Source organism: Ammodytes marinus (assembly GCF_949987685.1).
Source record: "Ammodytes marinus genome assembly, chromosome: 3".
Taxonomy (NCBI): domain Eukaryota; kingdom Metazoa; phylum Chordata; class Actinopteri; order Uranoscopiformes; family Ammodytidae; genus Ammodytes; species Ammodytes marinus.
The window spans coordinates 15,110,871-15,131,144 of NC_137232.1; the positions used below are offsets into that span (position 1 = coordinate 15,110,871).

The 20,274-nt window shown below is 43.4% G+C and overlaps 2 protein-coding genes across 2 annotated transcripts in view; both read left to right on the forward strand.

Moving 5' to 3' along the window:
* Positions 1-11,569, forward strand: part of sptbn4b (spectrin, beta, non-erythrocytic 4b) — a gene marked incomplete at both ends in the record, with an annotated part of 73,102 nt that extends 61,533 nt beyond the window's left edge. The window contains 15 exons of the mRNA XM_080025138.1: positions 214-344; positions 1,502-1,706; positions 2,089-2,334; positions 2,810-2,944; positions 3,424-3,668; positions 3,930-4,068; positions 4,227-4,311; positions 4,588-4,784; positions 5,029-5,283; positions 5,545-6,320; positions 6,586-6,646; positions 6,872-7,140; positions 10,332-10,502; positions 11,117-11,159; positions 11,270-11,569. Of these exons, the coding sequence (XP_079881264.1) occupies positions 214-344; positions 1,502-1,706; positions 2,089-2,334; positions 2,810-2,944; positions 3,424-3,668; positions 3,930-4,068; positions 4,227-4,311; positions 4,588-4,784; positions 5,029-5,283; positions 5,545-6,320; positions 6,586-6,646; positions 6,872-7,140; positions 10,332-10,502; positions 11,117-11,159; positions 11,270-11,569 (3,258 nt within the window). The remainder of the gene's footprint in view (positions 1-213; positions 345-1,501; positions 1,707-2,088; positions 2,335-2,809; positions 2,945-3,423; positions 3,669-3,929; positions 4,069-4,226; positions 4,312-4,587; positions 4,785-5,028; positions 5,284-5,544; positions 6,321-6,585; positions 6,647-6,871; positions 7,141-10,331; positions 10,503-11,116; positions 11,160-11,269) is intronic.
* A 4,105-nt stretch (positions 11,570-15,674) lies between these two features.
* On the forward strand, positions 15,675-20,020 carry LOC307271505 (uncharacterized protein). Its single transcript, XM_080053989.1, has 4 exons — positions 15,675-16,248; positions 16,600-16,901; positions 17,236-17,305; positions 17,444-20,020. The coding sequence occupies exons 1-4, from the start codon at positions 15,831-15,833 to the stop codon at positions 19,024-19,026; spliced, it is 2,373 nt and encodes a 790-aa protein (XP_079910115.1). The 5' UTR covers positions 15,675-15,830; the 3' UTR covers positions 19,027-20,020.
* Positions 20,021-20,274: the final 254 nt, after the last annotated feature.

Below are 20,274 nucleotides of genomic sequence, written 5' to 3' on the forward strand. Positions count from 1 at the left end.
GCTAAGCGAGTTCATTAAGTGCTTTAAAATGTATAAAATCATCAAATGTGATTGAAGGCGTTAATGGGTAAACATTCATCTCATTTGGAGCCTAATCTGAGCATGATTATCCTCTTTACACAGACTTATACAATACTTAGAGGTAGAACTGAGTATTTGTGCTGTGTGTGTAAACTGTTCTTTGGGTGTGTGTGGTTTTCCTCCTCCCATCAGGATGAGCCGAGCACGCTGCAGCTGCTGAAGAAACACTTGGTCCTGGAACAAACCATCGAGGATTACGCTGAGACCATCGGCCTGCTGTCACAGACGTGTAGACAGCTGCTGGAGATGGGACATCCCGACTGGTGAGCACACAAACACACACACACACACACACACACACACACACACACACACACACACACACACACAATCTCACTAAATTAGTAAAAAAAAAAAAGCATCACAGTTAGTGATATAGAAATGTCACTCAAGAAATATTGGCAGATTCTTTTAGAAAAAAACTAAATTTCTTGTTCCTCTAATGCTGGGCTTACACTACACGACTTTTCACGCGATTTGACAGTCGCAGACAATCTTCCAATGTCGGACTGAAATCACAGAAGTCGTGCTGGAGTTGTGGCGCGCGCACGTAATCTCAGTCGTTTGGTGTATGGTGGTCTTCCGGCCCGATTTCAGCCAGTCTTCTTCCCGTCTTGACGTTCTGACATTATCAAACATGTTTGATATTATCGTTAGTCTTGAGGGGTTGGCTCAAGCAAAATGACGTAAACACTGTCACACTCTTGCATGCACCAAAGCACGACGCAGGAGGAGTGGCATTAGTCGCGAGTCGCGACCTGTGTCCGCCTGTGCAGGCACTTATTTCGGACACTTTTTCCTTGAAGCCTCGGTGGAGAACCAGGCTGACAGCCGCGCAACCTTAACACTTTACCGTCAAATACAGGGTTAGGAGTTAAAGTTATTGGGGGACGAGATCAACAAATAAAGATGGTCAAATAACTAAAGGAAGTCCCCCGCTCAGAATATTGAATTAACCTTTTTTTAATTAAATAATCACTATCGCGTTTCGTATCGCGAAATAATATTAATCTCAAAAGGAATCTAGTTGTAGTCTTGCAATATGAGACTCCTGTCTTTTCAAAATCTCACTCTGTGACTGAAAACTAATGACTATTTGTCTTCAGGTGTGAGTTGATTGTCTTCAGATGTAAGAGGGTTTCAGTCGTCAGTCTTTTCAAAGTCTTTTAAAAGTCCTCTAGTGTAAGCCCAGCATTAGTTGTTTTTCATCCCATCTCAATCCACTTATCCGGCTTTGGGTCAGGTTACAGTAAAACAAAAACGACTATGTAATTTGGCTCGGTATGTGGATAGGCAGCGTCAGTCCTAGCTCAGATGAGTGCATTGCAGCCGTATAGGACCAGATACAAATATGGGACCCGTCCCATCCCTGGAGTGTTTTATACTTTCCCTGACTCTCTATCTCGTCTCTTGTCCCCAGCGATCAGATCAGTAAGCGTCAGTCTCAGATGGACCGTCTGTACGTGTCTCTGAAGGACCTGGTGGAGGAGAGGAAGAGCCGGCTGGAGCAGCAGTACTGGCTCTACCAGCTCAACAGGGAGGTGGATGAGCTGGAGCAGTGGATCGCTCAGAAGGAGGTGGTGGCCAGCTCGCCGGAGCTCGGTCAAGACTACGAACATGTGGCTGTAAGTGTGTCAACCCATGGAGCCTGGGGGAATAATAGATGCAAGAAACACCTTTTTTAAGTCACAAAAAACAACATGATGTATTTTGTTTGAACAACGTTAAACAAGTGATATATCAATTTTCAGAGGCTAAAGAATCAGTACCATTCCAATGAACATGATTAGGAATAATTATTAAAAATAATTATTTTATTATTTATTGTTAGCAAAGTGTCCAAAAGAGAATTTTTAGAAATGTTTACTATTCTTGTGTTGGATCATAATTGGGTTCTGAACGGGCTTAAACATTTGGAATTAATAGATCTTCATTTACTAACAATATAAAACAAGAAATGTCTAAATATTTTGTCCTCTCTTCCCCTCCACCCCTGCCCACCTCCAGGTCCTGCAGGAGAAGTTCACAGAGTTTGCGTCAGAGACGGGCAGCGTGGGGCAGGAGCGAGTGACGGCCGTCAACCAGATGGTGGACGAGCTGATCGACTACGGCCACGCGGAGGCCGCCACCATCGCAGAGTGGAAGGACGGGGTGAACGAGGCCTGGGCCGACCTGCTGGAGCTCATGGAGACGCGGGCGCAGATGCTCGCCGCATCACATCAGCTGCACAAGTTCTTCTCTGACTGCAGAGAGGTGAGGAAGGAGCTCAGCTAGGAACTAGACATAGAGATGGTGTTTTATATTGTGTATGGATATTTTAAAGGATACAATGATGTCACTTTATGAATCTGTGAAGAGAAAGTTGACTATGCAGCAGTGTCCTTCAATGTTAGGAAACTTTTAATTTTTCATTTAAGCAGAATATTAATATTAAGGATTTTTGGTCAATGTTTTTCCAATAATGATATGAACTGTTGTTGTAGAGGGAAAACATTGTAGCTTCAAGTTAATTTTATGGTTTTCAAAACATTTTATAAATATGTATGGGCATTCCTTAACCCACAAAGGAGAGTACACTTGACCATTGGCATTGGCTAACTTTAAAGTAACTTTAAAGTCTGTAAAACTACCCTTTCTTCAACACAATTCTCACAAGCCACACAAACATTAAATATATAGATGTTTAATAGAAACCCTTCTGTTATGCTTAATGTTTTTTTTCCTTCAGGTTATGGCCCAGATTGAGGACAAACATCGCCGGCTGCCGGAGGTTCGGGCGCGGCAGGGCAGCTCTGCCAACACCACAACCCTGCAGAGACTCCTGCATAGTTTCGAAACAGACATACAGCTGCTGGTCACGCAAGTAAAGCAAAATGCACACAAACAGACAGCATGTTACATTAGGTCTGCCTTTATTGGAATAAATTAAAAGCTGAAAAACAAGACAGTATGCAGAAGTTTCCTGTTTTTGTTTTGTTGCACCTAATTTTGTTGAATCTTTTTCTACAATTAAGCAAATATATAAAAAAGTTGAGACCAATACAGTTAAACTATTTTGTAATTTGTGAGTCTGAAACGTTGAAAAAACTACTCTGCACCTACTCTGCATTTATTTTTCTGCCATGCACCTGGGGAACAGTAACAGTGGTATATTTTACTGAAGAACAATGCATAATCACAGCTGCTTTGCATCAAATGCAGTGACAGACCCTGTACCATTTGGCCCTGACTAAACACATCTGTGTTTTGTGCGTCATTTGAAGAAAGAAACTCTTTTTTAACGTAGGTTTCTTTCTTGCACAGCTTTGGCTTTTCCTAAAGTCTGCTCTCGCCCTCTGCCAGGTGCGTCAGCTTCAAGAAAGCGCGGCTCAGCTTAGGACAGTGTACGCAGGAGAGAAGGCCGAAGCCATCGCCTCCCGGGAGCACGAGGTCATGCAGTGCTGGAAGGAGCTGCTGACCTCCTGTGAGGAGTGTCGGGTGCAGATCACCACGGAGACGGACAAGTTGAGGTTCTTCAGTCTGGTCCGAGATCAGATCATGTGGATGGAGTCCATCGTCTGTCAGATAGGGGCCGGAGAGAAGCCTAGGTATCTATACTACAGCCCAGACCACATTACCCAGTTACTCATCCCTGTTGTGTTGATTTAAATTTAAAGAAATAATCTTGTAAATAATTATTTTCAAACTATCTAAATTAAACTTTAGAACAGAATAGGAGGCTTAAACACCAAAATGCCTACAATGCATGGTTAAGTGTGCCATAGCATGCTGGTCTGTAGTATTAAACCTAATCAGGTGTTGTTGATTGCATTATGATGAGCTACAGTAATTGTCTGAGGTTCCTGCAGGGACGTTTCCTCGGTGGAAGTGCTGATGAATTATCACCAGAGTCTGAAGAGTGAGGTGGAGGCTCGCAGCCGCAGCACACTGGAGTGTATCGAGATGGGAAAGACCCTGCTGGCAGCCCGGAACCCAGCTGCTGAAGAGGTGAGATCAGGGGACAGGATCATTTTCATTTATTATTTATTTATATAATTTCATATATAAAAGTGTTTTTAGAACTTTTTTTTTATTACTTTATAACTAATTTTGTCTCTGATTCCTGTGATGCTGTGAGTAAGATGTTGCTTATTTTTTATTCTCAGATCAAGGAGAAGCTGGACAAGGTGATCACTAAGCAATACGACATGTCTGATAAGTGGGACAAGCACTGGGACTTCCTACAGCAATGTGAGGACACACACATACACACATAAACTAAATAATGTTTATTGTATTATATTATATTATTTTAAATGTTAAAGGTGTCTAAAGACAATTCTTGGAAATATTTACTATAATTGGTGTCTTCTGTTAAGTTTCTTGATTGATATGATTTATGAGTGCAGTTGTACAGCAGAAATCCACCGGTACAATATTTGTTTGGGTGTGTTTCGATCATAATTGTGTTCTGAACCAGTAATTTATTTTTGACTATTATTTTTGTTTGTCCTCCCCTCCCCTCAGTGTTGGAGGTACACCAGTTTGCCCAGGAGGCCGTGGTGGCGGAGGCGTGGCTAACAGCCCAGGAGCCGTTCATCAGCAGTAAGGAGCTGGGCGCCAGCGTGGACGAGGTGGAGCAGCTGATTCGTCGACATGAAGCTTTCCGCAAAGCCGCAGCCACCTGGGAAGAGCGATTCAGCTCACTGCGACGGATTACCACGGTAATGTCGTCATCTCCATTGTGTAGATACAGCCAGAGATAATAATTATAAGGGATAAGACACAATAAAAGGCTAAAATCTGCAGAAAATGTTTCCTTGAGCTTCAGTTTATCCAAAATGCTCCTGCTTTAAAAAATGTTTTAAAAGATTTACCTTGAATTTTTATAAATGTTTTTTCTTTTCAGAGCTCTGAGCAACTATTTAGTCTGTTTGGATTTTAAGCTGCTCTGTTTACTTTCTGCAGGTAGAAAAGTTGAGAGCAGAGCAAGGCCAGCTCCCCCCTACCCCTCTGCTGGGTCGTAAAGTCTTCCTGGATCCCAGAGACGCCTCGCCGAACCCCACCACTCTGCCGCGCCTTCCGGTCTCCCCGGTTACCAGACAGACCATCTATGAACAGAATGAAACCAGCTCTCCTCACTCGCCGTCGCCTGCCACACCCACCCCTCCCCCCTTGTCTGTGGCTCGCCGGCTGGGCTCCATGGTCGTTAACTACACGCCTGTGATGGGCTCCGCGGCCGCTCACTTCCCCTCTGGTATGGGCTCCGCGGCGGTCGCTAACTACATCCCTGCCATCACGAGCTACTCCCCTGCGATAGCTAGCTACACCCCTGTGATCGATAGCTACACCCCTGCCATCGATAGCTACACCCCTGCCATCGATAGCTACACCCCTGCCATCGATAGCTACACCCCTGCGATTGACTCAACATTCGCTAACTACATCCCTGTTATGGGCCAGCCGGTCGCTAACTACCCCCCTGTGATGAACGGCTCCAGCTATCGGCAGACGCTGGAGGCACGGCAAGGCAGTGGAGGTGGCGGTGGTGGCGTGGTGGGTGTAGCTGCCGGACTGGGCCAACCATCACCATCCTCCATCGCCTCAGTTGCCACGGCAGCCATGCTTGTCTCAGCCAACCTGGCCAGAGAAAGCGCCAGCTCAATGGTGGACCAAACGGCTAAGGCCATGAGTCACCTCCAGCCTGTACAGGTGGCCCAGGCGCCACGGGCAGCGGAGGCCAAACTGTCCCAGTATCTACGGCAACCCAAAATCAAACACCTGGATGATGCGGTGACGCCCCTGCTTGTGGCGAGCCGCCTGGAGAAAGCCCGGGAGAAGGAGAGAGGGAGGGAGAGGGAGTTGATGATGGGAGAGATTGGCACGGAGAGAGCAGAGGTGGCGGTGATGGCAGAGGTGGTTCTCACGGAGCCGGGCCGCGAGCGTTTACACAGCGAGCCCACTAGAGGGTCCCGGGCCTCCAGGACTGACCACGCGGAGCCCCAGACCCACCACAGGATAGAGAGGCAGCTCTCCAGCGAGCAGCTCATCCAGGCACGCAGGGACGAGCTGCCCCCCGAGGTGTGGAGGGAACACGCCGAGAGGAAGGAGAAACGCACACTGTCCAGACAAACCTCCAGCGAGCAGGAGGGCCACGCCAGCCACGAGGGCCGCAGGAGAGAGAGGGACCGGCACCGGCTGGACAGGCAGGAGTCCAGTGAACATGACACCGGGCACTCAGACAGACGCTCCGCAGGAGGGTGAGACTTTGGCGAACAGTAGGGCCTGGTTATTTATTTAGTTATTTATTCTATAGTACTATGTTATAGCTCAATCAAAAATATTTTTTATATAATAATGTATACATACAGGTTATACAAACACGTAAGGCAGTTAAGTTTGTCCATTATGTGCTATTGTATAGGGTGTACGTATATTTCTGCTCATAAACTAGGTCAATATAGTTGGATAGTATTGCAGGAGAGGAATCCTAATTTGTATTCTCATTTTATTTTTTTCTGACAGAGAGAAGAGAACCACCATGGCAGAAATTGTAGAGCAGCTTCAAGAAAGAGAAGCAGCACAGGTCTGGAGATTTGTGTGTTTTGCATTTCATCCAAATAAAGTTTTTGCAAATACAGTGTTTGTTCATGTTGTCCACTATATGCCAGTTATTTTTCTTTCATTTTTTTGGTAAAGCACTTCAGTCAGTGAGTCTGAAAAACGAACTATATGAAGTAACCATCAAAGATGATATCTTTAGGACCATGTCTCAAATCCTTACTGACCTTATCACCCTCTGCTCCCTCAGGCGCGTGGTGAGGTGCCCCGCCTGTCTAACGGGGTCCAGGAAAAGGACAAGTCTTCCCGTTCCGACCGGCCCCGAGCTCGGGACAGACCCAAACCACGGCGCCGACCGCGACCCAAAGACGCAGTAGACACGTCCACGACGCGGCGGTCCAGATCAGCTCCGGCCCAGAGCACCCCGTCAGTGCCCCAGCCCCCATCACACACTGCACACCAGGAGGGCTTCCTCTTCCGCAAGCTGGACATCGAGGCCCTGAAGAAGAGCACCAATAGGTGGGTGTTCAGGGTCATAATGATGGGCGTAACATCTGGACGAGGGGATAGACACTGGTGTCATGAGAATCAGACTTTAGGATTAACTATTCATTATTTAGAAATGTTCTTGGAACTAATGCTTAGAGATGAATACTGCACTCAAGGAAGGTTATATTCACCTCAAAATTGCAATTTGAATATTTCAAGTAAGTTATTTTTTACAAAAATTATACAAAAACATGACTTTTAAATTCCACCTATTGTGACTAAATCTCAACTTTCTCGTCTTTACTGTCAATGGTTGGAAACCCTATTCTTCAAGGCCTGAAGTCGGGTAAAACTAACTTCTAAATAGTTTTTTTTTAAAACACTATAATACGTCGTACGTATGTCCACTGCCTGTTTCTCATGACATCGCTGCTCCATCCATTCATTGATTAAACAACGACAACAGGGGCATGCCTTTAGCATGCTAAGCTCACTACACGCTCACACACTGCGCTGACACGTCAAAACAGATGCATGACTGTCACAGATAATACACGATGCCTCTCATTGGTTGCTCCAGCGTGTGGGTCCACATGATAAAGACAATACTTTGCTAAGATTAAGATTTACTCCATGTATTTTGAAGCGTGCACACATTAAGGGTTACACATGTTTAGATTCAATGGATTAAATTAGATTTTCAAGTTAACCTATTTTGTTAGTCACATTGCAAACTATCCTGTATAGACAAGTCACATTATAAGGATCAGTTTACATAGGAAAAGTTTAACAGTGAAGAAGTAATCCATCATTATCTGTTGTGTTGCTTGTTGCTTGACCTCAGTACTGTCAACCTCTAAAACAAAAACAAAAAGAAGCGTTATTTGCGTCCAAAACATAGTAGAAGCTGTTTAAGGAGGATAATTTTTATATTAAACAATACTCCTAACAATCCATTTTGATTATTTTACATTGTGCATCTTATTAATAATAAATGCATTAATATTCGATATTTTCACGGTGAAACCAACCAAAATGCCCCAAACATAAAATAATTGAAATCAAAATAAAAATGGGTGCAACTGCATAGGTGGAACTGGAGGCTTTTGACTGTGGTGAAATGGCCCAAAAAAATGTATATAAATAAATTGAAACAATAATAAAGCACATATGAGATATGATTATTTATTTTTTTATCGCTGTAGGATGAGAGTTACTGCCAGTTTGTTGGCTAGAAGTTATGTAGTTTCCTCCACACTTTAGCACTTATCTAATACATATGAGGTATGCTCATATCAGGCTGAAGCTGCTGTATATTATATGTATGTCTATTCTGATCATTAGGATCTGAATGTGAAGACAACAATTACAAAAATAAACCTTTCAGCAATCGGCAGAAATCCTACCGCATGTAAAAAACATCACGCATGATGCTTACGATGCCTCCTGAGCCAACAAGAGCCCACAGAATAAGGTTGATGGAGCTGCTGAAGGCCCGCACTGCCTTGTGTCCAGTCGCTTAGCCTGTGTGCGCACACACAAATACATACACACGCACGTCGCACACACAGCTTCCACAGACGACTGGCCTGCTTCCTCCAGAGAGACACCAATGGCACAGTCTCTCTCTCTGCACTGCCCTCTAGTGGCTGGGCTCAGCTCACAGCTCATCCCCTCCCAGCTGTGGATGAGCCGTGCCCACTCACGTTCCCACTCAAGACACTGGACGAATGTCTCCTATGTACATGCCCTGTTATGTACATGGCAAGGTAACGCATAGTCCTGAATGGCTTCAATACGGAAAAGTGTGAATCTCCAAACAGCTCCTCGTTTGGCCTCTATGATCAGCTTTGATTGGAGGAGAAGATCTCAGACCTCTGCCTCCAGTTAAAGCTGAGAAAGAGAGGATGCAGTTTGTCTGAGGAAGGATTGAGATTCAACGTGTCTGTTACACAGCTACACCACCAGGCACTGAGTATGTTTATATGCACATTAATATTCTGGTATTATTCAGGATAACAAAGTGTTGCTTTACATAGGATGCGGTGCATGTGAATGGTGTTGTCTCTTTATATTACCCTGTTGAACTGACTGCATACAGATATACCTCTTTTTATTTCCTAAAAAAGGGTTTCTTCAAAGGTACAGTGTGTAATTAAAGGGAATTGGAATGGACAAACTTAATGGCCTTATGCCTTTTTATATATAGTGGATGTCAGCAGATGTAAATACATCTTCACCTTATCACATGATATTGTGGAAAGACTTTAGGCAGTGGTGGATGATGCCATCTTTAATAACTTGCTTCTTGTCCTTGAGGGCCACCGTAGCTCCTGTAAATTGTTGTGTCACACCCCCTCGCTTTCCCCATGTTTCCTGTCTGTCTCTTATTCTGTCTCTATCCAATAACAGGCAAAAATGCCCCAAAATATAACTTACAAAGATAAACAACTCTCTTTAAAGTGGAATATATGGGGGTAAATAATGGTTGATACTTTATCTACTTTAAAATGTACCCATAATAGATACTCTGTGCTAATATTAGTAAGGTATACACCTTATCACATGCACCGTTGATCCAGTGTAGTTCTCTAAGGTTTTTTGAAATTGGGATATTAAGCTGCACAGGTTGCTCTGAATAATTTGGTATAAGCTGTTAATTGGAATGTGTTGTGCATGTAAACACGCTCACACCTATGGCTCCCAAAGGGGGAAAATAAAAGCATGACTATAAGTTTAAGTTGTGTTGTTGCCAAAATGCCATTTAACCAAACTCTTCTTCTGTTTCTCCTCTCTTGTTCCTCTTTGCTCCTGGCTGCTCCTCTGGTCTCCTCCAAGGTAAGTCATATGTAAAACCCCCACACACACAGACACACAAACTGAACATAGCCTCCCTCCCCCACCTCTCCATCCCCCACCGTCCGTATGGCGTCTGTCCGTCTGTGTGTCCGTGCATCTGTCCGTCTGTGTTTGTTCAGCAGTGTGTTTCCTCCTCCCTTCTTGGCGCCGGTTCATCCCACCTACCTGTCTACTCTGGTCAGGTGAGTGAGGTGTTAGCTTAGCGAGAGCAGCAACCCTGCAGCTCTTCTTGACTCCTCCCATCTACCCCCACCCCTCCGGCCCCCCCTCAAACCTCCAACCACCATCAATGTTCCCCTCCACGCCCTGCCCTCCTCCTCCACTCTCCCTCCCCTCACTCCTCCCGCCTTCCCACACCACAGCAGGTCATGGGTCAACCTCTACTGCGTGCTCAGCAAAGGGGAGATGGGTTTCTATAAGGATGCCAAGAACACCAGCACGCCCTACAACAACGAGCCGCTGCTCAACCTCTCCAGCTGCCACTGCGACGTCACCAACGGCTACAAGAAGAAGAAGAACGTCTTCACGCTCAAGTGAGGAGGAGTATTAATACTTGTTTATTGTTGTGGTTTCTGTCATATTTTTCATTTTCCTCTGATGATTATAAATTACCTGTTACAGCAAACAAGACCATTAAGAAATTCTATTTTTTTACAGTTATTATTAATGCCTTTATTGAGGTCCGAATCCCTGCCAACTAAATGATTAACGGCAGGCAGACATCTTTTGTTTCCTGAACGTTACCAAATCAAAGTTTACTTAGCTACGCCATCGGCATATGATCATTATTGACCTTACATAGTCACATATTAATACATTACCTCATCGAGATGCATCCTGCGGTGTCTCTTTCAATGGCTTCCCAATTAAATGCACTGCCGGCATTCCCTAACAAGATGTTTAGGAAAGCAGGCGTTGTGTCCGCTAATGTCCAAAGAGGCAATATTCATAGGTATGCTTCTGTAATCTGAACAGGAGAGGTAGAAACAGAGCATTGCAATCTAGATTTTTCACCACAAAAAGCTGCTACGGTACATATACTCAGATATAACGCACTGTGCCTTTAATTGCAAATACTTCCTTAGCCAGGTTCAGTGTGGAAGTCCCTACACTGTTTGTAAGTTTAATTCCTGTCCTTTTGTTGCAGAACCAAGGACGGCAGCGAGTTTTTGTTTCATGCAAAAGATGAGGTGAGACAATATGATCTTAAAGTAGAAATTGTAATAGTAACAGTGGCTTTATTTTATCGATTGATACAAACATTACATAACCGTTTAATATGAGCCCTCTCCCCTCACAGGACGACCTCAAAGCGTGGGTGAACAGCATCACCACCAGCATCACGGAGCACGAGGAGATTGCCAAAGGGGGTCAGCCCCAACCAACTACCTCATCCACCGACGAGGGCACGCGCCGCGAAGGCAGCAAGGCCGACAACAGGTCGGAGCGCGGCGCAGATCCCTCGGAGGCCGACCGCATCGAGCCGGCAGACAAAGAGAGTGAGAAAGAAAAGGAGAAAGAGAGGGAGAGAGGAGAAAGGTCGGAGAGGTCCGGAAAGTCGGACGCAAAACGCTCGGAAAAGTCCGGAAAGAAAAAGTGAGTCCGGTGAAGAATCGGTCGGGATTGAAACGTATGAACTCCGGATGGGAGGCGGGGCCGTAGACTGGTAGTGAACGCCCCCCTCCTACTCTCCAGCCTCCAACACTGTCAGCAAAGTGGTTGTGTTTGGATGGAACGTGACACACAGCAGGACAGAAGGACAGGCTCACTCATAGGACGGATTTGGAGCAGGGGATCTTTCTCGCTCTCTCTCTCTCTTTCTCTTCTTCTGTGTCTCTGTGAGTACACACAGAGTCACTGACGCTCCACTGACGGCCCCCCTCCCCCCGGTGGCTGTCTCTGAGAACTGCAGAGAGAGATCCGTGCAGCGTTAACGCGATAGAGAAAGACTGGACACGCATAACGAATGAACTCAAAGGCTGTTAATGATTTGCTGGTAGTGCGATAAAACGTAGCTCATTCCGTTCCATGTTTGTTCTTTTCTATGAGATGAGCTGTATCTGTATGTATTTCTCGTCCGTCTGTCCTATCTACTGTATCTATCTGTCTGTCTGTAAGCCGAGACATTCTACACTTTGTCTTATTACTCCTCGGAAATCGAAAGAGAATGAAATTATGCCAAAATGTTTTACAGACGTACAAATGTATTTATTTATTTTATTAACTGTTTTCTCCACTTTGTCCGATCCGTCTGGAAGAGATTTTGAGGATGTTGGAAAAGATGATTTTAAGACAAGAGAAGAGTAGATGGCCGACCAGGACTATAAACTTCAAACAATCAGGAATACAAAAACAAGAAGATTTTTTTACAATTTCTTAGACACAAATAGTAAATGCATCCAGAGGCTTGAAATCTTGACCTTACCAGAGACCACAAGCCTTGAAATCAGCTTGAAATGTTCTTACACTACAGGGCTTATTTAGGATTTAAGATTTCCTCATGAAGACAGATGGGTCATGTGGTGTTTATCCTGTGACGTACAGTAAAGACGATAGGATAGTCTCACTGCATGATCAGGGATCAGAAAGCGCTAAAAACTAGAGGTAATCTGATGGTACACTCTAGTTTCCAGGGGCCTCATTCGTTAAACATATTGTTTTATTTAGTCACATAAAAGATGATAGCATTCATAGTTTGGCTAAGATTATCGTTTTGATACCACAAATGAAATAAGTAAATTTCGTTCGTAGCCTGCTGATCTTAGCATCAGGATCAATTTTACATAATTGACTAGTTTGGCTTTGGTTATAAAGCACAAAATCAGTGCCTGGCATGTTATTTAATGAATGAGGCCCTAGGGCTAAAAACAGACGTCATCTACTCTTTTATTCTCTTACAACATCAAGCTACTTGTTGGATATTCTCTTTAATTTATTTACACAAATCTTTTGCATCCCTTTTTTTATATAGAAATCAAAATATGTTTGTTTTTGTGTGTGCACGTGTGAGTGTGTGTGCCGCTGCTCTTCGCTCCCAGGGTCTCCATAGCTCTCAGGTTATTTATGTTAGTGTGTGCTTCACGTGGTCATATGTTTGTCCCCTCAGACGCTAAATCAGTCTTCCAGACACATCTGCCATCCTTACAGACATACACACACGTACACAGACACACCTACACACACGTACACAGACACACCTACACACACACGCACGCACACACACACACACACACACACACACACACACACACAAATAAGCGGTCAGCAGGTTTAAAATGTCAAATGTTACACACGTTTCAGATTGTAAAAGGCCATCAAACCGTCCAGTTTAACATCCCTTCAGTGTAGAAAGAGACTAGAATGAATGAATAAATGAAGTGTGCGAGCTGATGCACCGTTGAGAGCCAGGATATCAGACTGAACAAATATTTAGTGGAAAAAACATTGGGTTTATAGAGTCTGTAAGTTTTGAGATTTGCATGTTTTGCTTGGAGAGAAATCACTCGTCACAAGAAGCTTGTCCGTGTCTGCAACCCGCTGACCCTGCATCCACTCATCAGTTTATGTTTTAAACTCACCACAAAGCCATAAGCGACAGAGAAACGAGATCAAATAGAATGCAAGAAAGCGAAGGGAGTTTTGGGCTGATGGGATAAGTCCCAGTCAGATCTGGTTAAAATCCTTTCAAATAGGAATGCTGTTTCAATATCACTGCTACTGTATGAAAACCTTGTTCATTTCAGTTATTGTGTTTTTCATTCTAGTTAAAGTCCAACTGAAATTGCTGCTTCCCAACACATATGTTCTACGTAAATCACATGTCCTGTGGTATCCATCGAGAAAAAGTCAGAAAACAAATTTTATACGTCATATTCTATATGTTTTTGGTTTCATGGTGGTGCTATTTTTTTTTTTTCACATTTTCTGCATTATTTGTTAAGAATACTCCTAGTTGTTGGCAAATAGATAAAAGCCAATCAAATTGCTTCAACCACGATAAGTTAAGGCAGCAATGTCACTGTTCTGTCATAGTCAACAATACACTCTCTGTCCATAGTCTATAAGCATGTTTACTTACTTTAAATGTATTTCTCCTGGCTGTCAATCAAACCAAGACCCGCCCCTTCAGCCCCTGTTCGGAATATGAATCAATGTGATTTCAGTTGGACTTTAAACATGAAGGTTTACATCTTCCTCTATCAGCAGGTGATGGCCACGGCTGTAGAGCGAAAGAATCCCACTCAGAATTTGTTTTATATTTTCAGAAGTCTATATTTTCTCTGTTCCTTCAAAGTGTAATATTGAGATTCTGACAGTTTTATTATAACCAACTGTTCCTGTTCTTGTCTTCAGGATTCTGTCCTTGATCTGTTTGGTTTGTTTGGTTTGCGTTTATCATAAAAACATGTCTTGAGAAGTGTAACTTCTTATTTAAATCTTATTTTTTATTCTCACACACTTTATGCATCTAAAACTAAGTGTGAATGCCAGATCAATGCAATCATTTACATGCATGTTGGACACAACAAACAAAGTCGGAGTTAAAAGAGGTGAATTTTTTTGAATGAGCAAATCTTCCACGTGTGAAGTGACACAGTTACGTCCTCTGCTGTCGGACTATGAATACAGCAGCAAAATGAACTGACACACTCTGTTGCTGTAGATACACACAGGACCAAACATGCAGGGTACGGCTGGTGGATGACATTACACAGTTTAATGTTATTTGAACCATTTTACACTGTTCCACAGCTGAAACATCCAGATATGTGAAGAGTTGGCATGTTCAACATCATGACAGACCGATTGAAAACAAAACAAATGTTCAGATTTGGTTAAAAAGATCTAAACATGGTTTTGGATGAGCTTGTATGGTACCCTGCCTGTCTGTGTGTCTGTTCTGTTCACATCAACCTCAGTCTGTCGGACGAGATGAAAGGATGAATAAAATACCTTTTGGTTTATCATTAATGTGTTTAGAGAGAGTGTTTTCTTTTCTCCCTGGAATGTAGCAGTTTGCTGTTGTTGGATGCATATCATGTGACAGATCCTTCTTGGTGACAAACAGCAAGTACATCATAAAGATAATATAAATCTGCATCAAACAAGAATCAAGAAGATTCTGTTACTCGCTGGCAGTTAACATTTGAAATATTGCAGAAATGTCTCAGTCTGATATCATTCAGCCACATATAGCCATAAAACCACACTAGTATTCTGTAAAGTAATATGGAGTATAAGTATAAATATTGTAGTTTTTTTTTCAGGAATTAATATTGTTAATGTTTATTATGAATAAGGTATGGTACAGTCCAAAACATTCCTAATATGGTTGTTACTGCACAACTTATTCTCAATAACAATTTCTACTATAAACATATGTTTAGAAACATAATAGCAGTAGGGTAGTAGTAATAATAATACGTGAGAATATATTATGTGCTTTTCTGAGCACAGAAAGTCGCTTAACATGGGTAACGTGGGTTTTGAGGGCAATTTTGAAAGAAGAATAAGTGGGGGGCTGCTTTGATTTTTGTTGAAAGCGGTTGGAAGTTCCACAAAGAGGGGGCGGCCACCGAGAAAGCTCTATCACCCAATTATTCTTCTTTGAAGAAACGTGGGGTTGTCTGGGAATTTTATTTTGAAATATTGAAGTAACACCGGAAGCGGATGTGCAAGACGGAATCTTTTCGGGGACGCACCAGCTGGCTTGTAGGACGCTGAATATTACGTTTACACGGAAGAAAGACTTGTTGTGTTTTGAGACAAAGTAAGGCATACTTAAGTGACTATTCACGCTTTTAAAATACACCGTAAGATATCTGAACTAGCGGAATGAGTTTGTAGTTTGACCGGAGAAAATGGAGGCGAGGTTCGGCAGCGAAGTAGCGTCGATAGTGGAAGTCGCGATCCAGGCGACCGTGTCTGTTTTCAGGGATGTTTGCGCGAAGGAGACTCCGTCAAACGCGGAGTTGGACGAGGCAAAGACCCGCGAGATTCAGGAAATAGAGAAATGTCTGGTGGTCCAGATCCACAAAGTGTTCACAGAATTTTCCTCTGAGCTGTTTGAGGAGAATGAGGGGCTGCGGGCCCAAGTGGAGCAGCTGGAGGACGTCCTACAGCGGAAAGCGGGGCAGCTGGAGCAGGAGCTGGAGGCCCGGGTCGGTCAGCTCGGCAAAGACCTGGAAGAGCTGGAGAAGGAGCTCAACAGTATCAAAACACCGGGACCAGGGCCGAGCCAGACCCAAGGAGCACTGCTACAGGACGGGGCAGTGATAGGTGAGGGGAGTGGGGGAGTCACAGAAGTTCATATGTTATTTATTACGTTCTGTGTGTTGGTGCATTCTGGCAAGTGTGTGTTTTGTGATGCAGTGGCTTAGAGCCCAAGACACATTTTCCTTTGGGACAATAAAGTATATCTAATCAATGAACAAATCAATCTCTTACTGAATCAGTCAAGTTTTCTTTATTGATCATGTGCAGAATAAATACAGGTGCTGTTATTTGCTCCATACATGCAGCGTTTAAAGAGAAAGAAACACAAGCACATTGTATTCTTATCTGAACTTTATGTATTGAGATGAGGGTTGATGTGACAATTTGTGACTCTTTGTTTTTATAACATTACAGAGGCACCAGCATCCTCTGTCTCCACCAGTCATACAGACCAGAAATCTGCTGCGCAGGAATCCACCTCAAACCTTCCTCTGGTATCAGCTGGAATCACTGTCCCTACTGTGTCCCTCCCTAAACCAGCAGCCTGCCCCCCTCCCATGGTGCTGCTGGTGGGCTCAGGCCAAGTCCTGGTCCAGCCCCAAACGCTGTCGACTGCAGTCTCTGAAACCACTGGAACAACATTCACACTCATACCGTTAGCCTCCCCGGGGTCCCCACCTCAAGACCCCCCCAGTCCAGACTCCGGCACTGAAAAGGTTTGATGTCCTCTTGCTGTTTGTTGTTAAACTCTGTACATATAGCTGTGTCTGCAAGGCAACTGTTAGAATGTTTCCATCGAAAAGTTTGTATGCAAAGAAAGTAATATTGAATAAAAAAGCCTCATTAAAACAGTAACATTTTATTGAATTTAATAAATATCGGCAGACAAAGTTGGATCCCTTTGGATTTTCTCTTTTTTCAGTAAACAGCTTATGCAATAAACGCTGATTGAAATGTTATTTGCCGAATAACTTATAAATTGCCATTATATTGCGATGTTTTGATATTTTAATATTACTATTATCTAAATTATTTTGTTTTGCATCACAGACATCTGTGGAAGAGACAGCTAAGGGAAGAACAAGGAGAATCAGGAGAGCAACTTTAAAGGCTGAAGAAGGTACGATTGATTTCTGACTGTTTTTACTCAATGTGACCATAACACTATACTTATCAAAGTAAAATATTAAAATAATAATAATATAATAATAATAATAATAATAATACTAATTTTGTACACTTTTCTCTCCATATCCAGCCTCCACTGAAAAAAGCACTCCAGAGAAAAAAATCAGGTTGCCTAAAAAGATCGGGTCACAGACAGTGAAGCGATTCTCCTGTGAACATTGTGACGCCAGTTTTCTACGGATGGCCGATTTGAAGAAACACGCAAAGGTGCACAAGCAGCCGTTTCCCTGTGAGCAGTGTGACAAGAGTTTCATGGAAAAGAAGTCTCTGGAAAATCACCTTGTGCGTCACGAGGCACGTAACGCCCCCTTGCCCTTCCCCTGTACTGTGTGTAAAAGATCGTACCGGAAAGAGGCAACGCTTCAAAATCACCTCAAGCGTCACCAGGGGTTAAGACCACCCAAGCCGTTTGCCTGCGATCAGTGCGGGAAAACCTTCAGGATAAAGCCGTCTCTGGAAAACCATCTCTTACGCCACGCGAAGTGGAAAGAAATGTTAAAGTGCCAGCATTGTGACAAGACTTTCAAGACCTCGGTCCAGATGAAATGTCACATGGCCGTTCACTCTGAGGAGCGGCCGTATAGCTGCACCACATGTGGGAAGGAGTTCAAGAGCAAAGACACCCTTCGCTTCCATCAGATGGTTCACTCAAACACTAAGAAATACAAATGCACAATGTGCGAGGAGTCCTTCAAATATGCCCACTCGCTGACAGTGCACAAGAGGAAACACACAGGGGTCAGTCCCTTTACATGCGACATTTGCAACAGGTCTTACCGGACCGGCACCGCACTCAAGAGGCACAACGTGGTCCACACAGGTGAGAAACCGTTCACCTGTCACATATGTGGAGCCAGATTCAGTCTTAACAACAACCTCAAGAGGCACCTTCGCATTCACACCGGGGAAAAGCCCTTCACCTGCGAAGAGTGCGGCAAGAGCTTCGCCGACAACAACAAGCTCAAGTCCCACTCGCTCGTCCACGGAGCCCGCAAACCGTTCATGTGTGACTTGTGCGGTAAGACCTTCCTCTTCAACCACAGGCTGCAATTACATCAGAAGTACGTTCACGTAGACGGGAACGAGGAAACGGACGGCACGCAGAGGCCTTTCCAAACTCGAAGGCGAAACACATTGCTGGTCAAACCGTTCAGCTGTAAAATCTGTCTGAAAGGTTTCAGCGCCGCGTGTTCACTCAAACTCCACGAGAAAGGCCACAGTGAGGACAAGGAGTTCAACTGCAGCACATGTGGCAAGGGTTTCCACAACAAGTATTCCTTCAGCCATCACGAGAGGAGCCACTCGGGGGAGAAGCCCTACGTGTGTGAGGTGTGCGGGAAGAGGTTCTTCAACGGCAGCAGTCTGAAGCAGCACGAGCGCATTCACACCGGGGAGAAGCCGTACAAATGCGACCAGTGCGGCAAGGCCTTCAGAACGGACGGAAACTTCTACCGACACATGCGGATCCACACGGGCGAGAAGCCGTTTGAATGTATGCACTGTGAGAAGAAGTTCCACCAGTCCAACCAGCTCAAGTCTCACATGCAGGTGCACACCGGGCAGAAGCTGTACGCGTGTGAGCAGTGTGGCCGAGGCTTCTCTGAATCGAGGCAGCTCAAGAAGCACAGCTGTGACGGCCCGCCGGGGATATGATGCTGTGGATATACGAATTTACTAGTGTGTGTTGGTCTGAGGGGTGGAAGTAACACATATTAAGATATAAAAATGGAGGTGATGAAATTGCATGTGAATGGATATATCGAGTGGTACAAGTGTGTTGAATGTTAAATGAATAATCTATTCAATTATGAAGTGATCTGATGACTTTAAAGTTGATCTGATTAAAACAGTCCTGATGTGATAAATTCAGAACCATGTTTTTATCATTTCCATTCAACATTTATCATTCACATTACAAAAATTCAATTTTTTCACATCCACTTAATTAATCAATTCAAATGCAATTTCATCACTAACATTTGTATCACTTAATTATTGTTAAATGTTCCACCCCTCAAGGCTTGGTGCCGTTTGTGCTTAAAATATTGTTAAGCTGAACAGAAGATGCAGAATGCCTTTTAGTTTCATCTTTATTATCTGTTGAGGAAGGCTGGTAGTTAGCCAAGTCTATTGAGAATCTATTTAAGTTTTGAAAATATTAGTTGTTGCAGAAATGAACGTTCACTTGTGATAACCTCACAGTGGCAAAGGGATAATTGTTTATATTCTGATGTGTTTTATTTTGGCAGTTTGTTAACAGCATAAACTCTCACTCGGCATTACTCCTGATATGTTACAGTTAAGGGATGAATCAAAAGTAATTAAATCAGTAATTGTGCAGCTCTACTCTGAGTATTCAAAGTAAAGGTTAGCGGCTTTGTTTGTGGCTTTTTTATTTGTTTTTTCAGTAGCCTCTGCTTTCAAAGACTTTGCAAACACAGATACTACTGTTTACCTTTTTAAAACAATAAGGTAATTTAAAAACAACAAAGTTACACATGTGAAACCCCAAATAAGATGTAAGATAAATGCTTGAACCAGTTGATATTAATTAAAAGATTCAGTTCATTTTTGAATGGCTTTTTTTTTGTGTGAAAGATTTCTGTATTTTTAATTTATGTTTTGTGAGTTCGCAATAATCCGATAGAATGCCATTTAGATGTTTGCAAACTAAAAAATTGGACTTTCTAATGTACTTTTAGATGTAATATGGCTCTGTGTGTATATACATTCTTTCGTTTGTTATTGCAATTAAAGAATATTTGCAATTGAAGAAACACTCTTGGTTTTATTTTGAAGAAGGATTTTCATAACTTTTCTGCTGCCTTCATTTCCGGAATCAATGGCGCTAACTCTGTTGCTGTTTGTCTGTTATTAAAGTCAGCGGTTAACTTTGAAGGT